Here is a 5,635-nt window from a genome sequence, read left to right on the forward strand (position 1 = left end):
TGATTGATGTCATTATTCAATCCCCTTGTTGGGAAGTGATGGACAAACAGTTCCTTCTTCCTGCAATAGACCTCAAAACTGAGGCAGGAGGCAAAGTCCACAAGTTTTATTGTTAACTCTGTCACAAGAGGGAGTTGGCTCAATGAGGTTCAGTGTGTATATAAAGATCACAGAGGCTCCTGTCTGATACCTGAAGAAACCTTCACATTTACCCAACTGCTGCTTCTCTCTGTAAGTCATTGTGCTTCGGTGTTGCTTTTTTTTGGCTCATTTCTTCCTCTTACCTTTTTGATGCTTCCACCTTTCAGATCCTGTGAGCTTTAGTTTTCATCATGAAGAGTCTACTGATCCTGTCCGTTATCCTCTGTGTCGCTTTGTCCATCAGGGCTGCAACATGTGAGTCAATACACTGATGCACTACAATGCTTTTACCATTTCAATAACACCACAATGAAAATGTGGGTCATGGGATGAAGGTTTGGAACTAGTGTTAACTTTGTCAGATATTTTTAGATTGACTCATAGTCTTAATAAGGGCTGGGTGATATGGAGACCAATGCCTCGATATCTATATTGTGACAATATTGTAGGGTTGGTGCTTTCACAAAGATATTTACATAATGAGATTTTTGATAAATGATCATCAGTAATGTGGATGTAATGAATAAGTGGGTAAAGGCACATGTGCAACCATCCAATGACAAGAAGGAGATTTTAATTATATGATAGTTTGAAAAAAGCCATGTCCATGTAATTTAGTGGCCTTTAGTCTCAGTTATTGTTTAATGAAATCAGTTTTGAAACTAATCCTATTTGGTTCAAATTGATGAATGGGGGATTTGGGACTGTACAGGCTAGAGTGGTCTTTGATCCTGTACTCAGTGGTACTTCTTTAGTACATACCTTTGTAACTGTAAAAGACTGATTTTCATCGTTGCCCTTCTTATCCCTCAGTGGTTCCAACTGAGGCTGCTGCAGTAATAGAGGAAAACAAACCTTCACCAAAATCAGGTTATTGGCACTTTATTTTTACTTTCAGTCAGATTACAGACCATCATGTGTTTTCAAACATCTTTACTTAACTTCAGATGTTTCTGCTCTAACATGAAGCATCTTGTATCATCACATCAGGTGTTTCTCATTTTCTTAGTGAATCATTGCTGTGAATCAGCAAAAGAAACTCTGCAGTTCTACTGTCCATACTAACATAATTCATTTGTGCCTTTAAATAAGTAATGTTTGAATAATTCAATCTGCTGCTCTTTATAAACTGTGAGCTAATGCTGCCATATCTAAGGATTCTTACAAGCTGCCTTATAAATTGATATGAAAATGATACAATGTAATCCCTTGAAAGCTACATAAATACGTGAATATGTTAAGCTTACAGACGTTATGTTGTTGCATTTTACAGGGATGGATGCTGACACTGCTGCTCTGCCTCAAAGTAAGAACATCTCCCACCTTCACAGTAACACACAAGGCTGCAGCTAGAGAGAGAAGAGGACACAAACTTAAATAAATATCCTTAAAAAATCATGCAGTATAATGAGTAAAAAAAAGATATCTTTTCTTTTAGTAGTAGTAGTTGGATCTGCAACTTCTTGATGTTAAACACAGACAAAACTGAAGTTATTATACTTGGCCCTAAACGCCTCTCAAATGTTTTTTCTAATGACATAGTAACTCTGGATGGCATTAACTTGGCCTTCAGCACCACTGTAAGGAATCTTGGTGTTATCTTTGATCAGGAAATGTCTTTTAACTCCCACATAAAACAAATCTCAAGGACTGCTTTCTTTCATCTACGTAACATTGCAAAAATAAGGCACATCCTGTCACAAAATGAAGAAAAACTAGTTCATGCATGTGTTACTTCAAGGCTGGATTACTGCACCTCATTATTATCAGGTTGTCCCAAAAAGTCCCTGAAGACTCTTCAGTTGATCCAAAATGCTGCAGCACGTGTATTGACAAGAACTAGGAAACAGGATCAGTCAGATTACAGACCATCATGTGTTTTCAAACATCTTTACTTAACTTCAGATGTTTCTGCTCTAACATGAAGCATCTTGTATCATCACATCAGGTGTTTCTCATTTTCTTAGTGAATCATTGCTGTGAATCAGCAAAAGAAACTCTGCAGTTCTACTGTCCATACTAACATAATTCATTTGTGCCTTTAAATAAGTAATATGTTTGAATAACCCAATCTGCTGCTCTTTATAAACTGTAAACTCAAACATGTATCAACTAATGCTACCATATCTATGAATGTGTTAAGCTTACAGACGTTATGTTGTTGGGTTTTACAGGGATGGATGCTGACACTAAAGTTCTGCCTCAAAGTAAGAACATCGCCCACCTTCACATTAACACATGATTTATAATGTGTGAAAAAAAGATCAATTTGGGTTTTTATTTGAACTATTGTCAATGTTTTTTCTCACCAGCTCGTTTTTCTTTTTGCCTTGATGGTTGGCTTAGTTTCCGTGGTAACTGCTACTACTTAGCCAACGATTATGTTTCCTGGAGAAATGCAGAGGTAATAATTTAGTATTAATAAAGAGAGAAAATAATACGGTTGGAGCTCTTTATTAGAATAACAACAGTATACAATTGTTCTGAAATAAAATAAAAACCCTCCTCTCCTCTTGTCTCATCCTGCAGAGCTACTGTGCTGCTTATGACGGCAGTCTGGCCTCAGTCCACAACATCTGGGAGTATAACTTCCTCCAGCATATGGTCAAGACTGGGGGTCACACTTTAGCCTGGATTGGAGGTTACCACTTCCAGGTCAGTTCAAACATTAAAAAGTCTTTATTTTAGGAAATATTTGTTTTCCTCTGAGTGATTTCTAGACTGACAGACCTTTTCTCTTTATTGCAGTAAAGTTAGACAATCCTAGTGAAAATTGATGCAGTCTTTGTTTTTTGAGTCATCATTTTTCGAATCCTACACCAATATGCTTTAAACTAAACGTGTACATATAGAGACACTGACTGTAAGTGTTATTTCCTCCAGGGCGATTGGAGATGGGAAGATGGATCAGTTTTTAACTATCACAACTGGGATACAGTAAGCTCCCCTGACCATTACCAGTGCCTGCAGCTCAACTCTCAAGGTGAGAACAGAAAACACACATTTACTGGTCATGGAAGAACAAAACATTTGAACCTACAGTACAGTACAGTACAAGACCATCAGGCCTAATTCTACCAATCAACTTGATCGATTAATTTTGTTGCTAATCATCGCTGATGATGCTGATGTTTCTGTAGCGTCCAAGGGCTGGTCCAATCATGGCTGCGAGATGCTCTTCCCATTCGTCTGTCAAGTGAAGCCAAGCTGCTAGTCGTCATTGTGTGTGGACTTCTACAGGAGATACTGGAGCTGATGTTTGTTCTTTATAAAACTGCATGTCGCTATTGTTTGTATCATTGCTTTTTTTATCTGTCTAAAGAGTGTAATAGGCTGTATCTATTCTCAAACAATAAAAAAAAGAATACTTGTGAGCTGTTGTCCCTATACAAAATACAGGATTGAATAGAATGTATGTGTTACCAGAAGCAAGTGGAATTATTATTATTATTATTATTATTATTAAATATATTAGTAGTAGCAGCAGCAGCAGCAGTAGTAGTAGTAGTAGTAGTAGTAGTAGTAGTAGTAGTAGTAGTAGTAGTAGTAGTAGTAGTAGTAGCAGTAGCAGCAGTAGTAATAGCAGTAGTAGTAGCAGCAGTAGTAGCAGTAGTAATAGCAGTAGTAGTAGCAGCAGTAGTAGCAGTAGCAGTAGTAGTAGCAGTAGTAGTAGTAGTAGTAGTAGCAGCAGTAGTACTAGTAGTAGTAGCAGTAGTAGTAGCAGCAGTAGTAGCAGTAGCAGTAGTAGTAGCAGTAGTGGTGGTAGTAGTAGTAGTAGTAGTAGTAGTAGTAGTAGTAGTAGTAGTAGTAGTAGTAGTAGTAGTAGCAGCAGCAGCAGCAGCAGCAGCAGCAGTAGTAGTAGTAGTAGCAGCAGTAGTACTAGTAGTAGTAGCAGTAGTAGTAGCAGCAGTAGTAGCAGTAGTGGTGGTAGTAGTAGTAGTAGTAGTAGTAGTAGTAGTAGTAGTAGTAGCAGTAGCAGCAGCAGTAGTAGTAGTAGTAGTAGTAGTAGTAGTAGTAGTAGTAGTAGTAGTAGTAGTAGTAGTGCCATAAAGCCATCTTTTAAGACGTGTGATGTATGGTTAACCTTTTTATGACTGTTGCATGTTATATATATTGTTGTGATTTTAATGTTGCTGTCCGCTATCATGGCGATGAACTCTTGTTGTGCATAAATATTTGCATACTTCCTTTAACCTTTTCCACATACTGTCATAACAAAGACACACAGACACGCTAATTGACACACCTGAACCCAGCATTGCTAATTGACACACCTGAACCCAGCATTGCTAATTGACACACCTGAACCCAGTTAAAATCAGCGATCTCATTCGCCAGTTGCCGACTCCACTCCTCTATAAATACGTCAGATTACCTGCTGAACCAGACGTGGAAGGATGTAGACCTTACATACATGTAGACCTTACATACATGTAGGGAAGTTGAGCTTTTTTTTTTTTTGTCAGACATGATCATTACATACATGTAGACCTTACAGGATGTTTCCCTCGCTGCGCACTGATCCTCCTCAGCTCCTCCTCGTCTGGTGAACCAGACCTTGAAGGATGTTTCCCAGGACAGTTGCTGCCTTGCCTCCCTGCAGATCGGATCGGATCCCTCTTGCTCCTCTCCACACTCTATCGACAGTCCCGCTGGAGCACGCCCTTTCCCTGGCGCAATGGAAGACGCAGAGTGGTCGTTCCACTCTGGTAGTAGTAAGGCATTTTAAACTGGTATAAACATGTCTTTTATTTCAATATCTTGTTTGTCACAAGATAGCCTAACATTAATTCGAAATTAACATGTTAATTCAACAGCCCTAATTATAACTGAAGTCTTTTCATAACTAGCCATCTCCTGCTCTCTACAAGAAATAACCAGCAGTAATAGTAACAATTGTTTTAATCATTTCCTTGGAGAGCAGAGGAGAGTCTGTATTATGGAAATGAAACTTACTTCCAAACACTTTGACAAACAAATTACAACACTTAAAGAATACACAAAGGAAAATTATAATTCTGTAAGATGCAACAAACTTCATGAGTTGGCTTTAAACTGAAACAATATTCTAACTGTCATATAGTCCCTGCAAGAAAAGATGTAAAAGTAACAAAAGGTTTAGCTGATGTATTTCACCAGATGGATCAAACGGGTGGACTTGCAGCTGGTGTTTAAGTAGAGGCAGGTGAGGCAGACGGCGGAGGACTCGTAGTTCCAGTTCAATCCACATTCACGTGTTCTAAAAGACAAAGAACATGAGCGTCAGGAGGTGGTCTCTTAGTCTCTTTATTCGGACCATTCTGTGCTTGATGTAGCCTGACTCTTTTTTTTTTTTTTTTTTTTTAATAAATGCAGACCTGCAGTCTGAAGCCTCCCAGCCATGCGAGGCTCTGACCATTTATCTTCATGATCTCCTGGAGGAAGCTGTACTCTCTGGCGTCCAGAGGAAGCACACAGGGATCTTTGTGGCTGTACAACTCTACTTCATGTTCTT

At 38.7% G+C, this 5,635-nt stretch overlaps 1 protein-coding gene across 1 annotated transcript; it reads left to right on the top strand.

Moving 5' to 3' along the window:
• Positions 1–332: 332 nt before the first annotated feature.
• Positions 333–3,355, top strand: LOC115007980 (rheacalcin-1-like). Its single transcript, XM_029431178.1, has 8 exons — positions 333–396; positions 955–1,011; positions 1,415–1,447; positions 2,316–2,348; positions 2,454–2,545; positions 2,671–2,796; positions 3,025–3,124; positions 3,282–3,355. The coding sequence occupies exons 1-8, from the start codon at positions 333–335 to the stop codon at positions 3,353–3,355; spliced, it is 579 nt and encodes a 192-aa protein (XP_029287038.1).
• Positions 3,356–5,635: the final 2,280 nt, after the last annotated feature.

Source organism: Cottoperca gobio, chromosome 1 (genome assembly GCF_900634415.1).
Source record: "Cottoperca gobio chromosome 1, fCotGob3.1, whole genome shotgun sequence".
NCBI classification, from domain to species: Eukaryota; Metazoa; Chordata; class Actinopteri; order Perciformes; family Bovichtidae; genus Cottoperca; species Cottoperca gobio.

Bases quoted from the DNA above. Each gene is read 5' to 3' on its own strand.
- LOC115007980 (XM_029431178.1), top strand. From the start codon at position 333: ATGAAGAGTCTACTGATCCTGTCCGTTATCCTCTGTGTCGCTTTGTCC. The intron at 2,349-2,453 runs GTAAGAACATCG...TTTTCTCACCAG, and splicing joins CACTAAAGTTCTGCCTCAAA to CTCGTTTTTCTTTTTGCCTT. The intron at 3,125-3,281 runs GTGAGAACAGAA...ATGTTTCTGTAG, and splicing joins CCTGCAGCTCAACTCTCAAG to CGTCCAAGGGCTGGTCCAAT.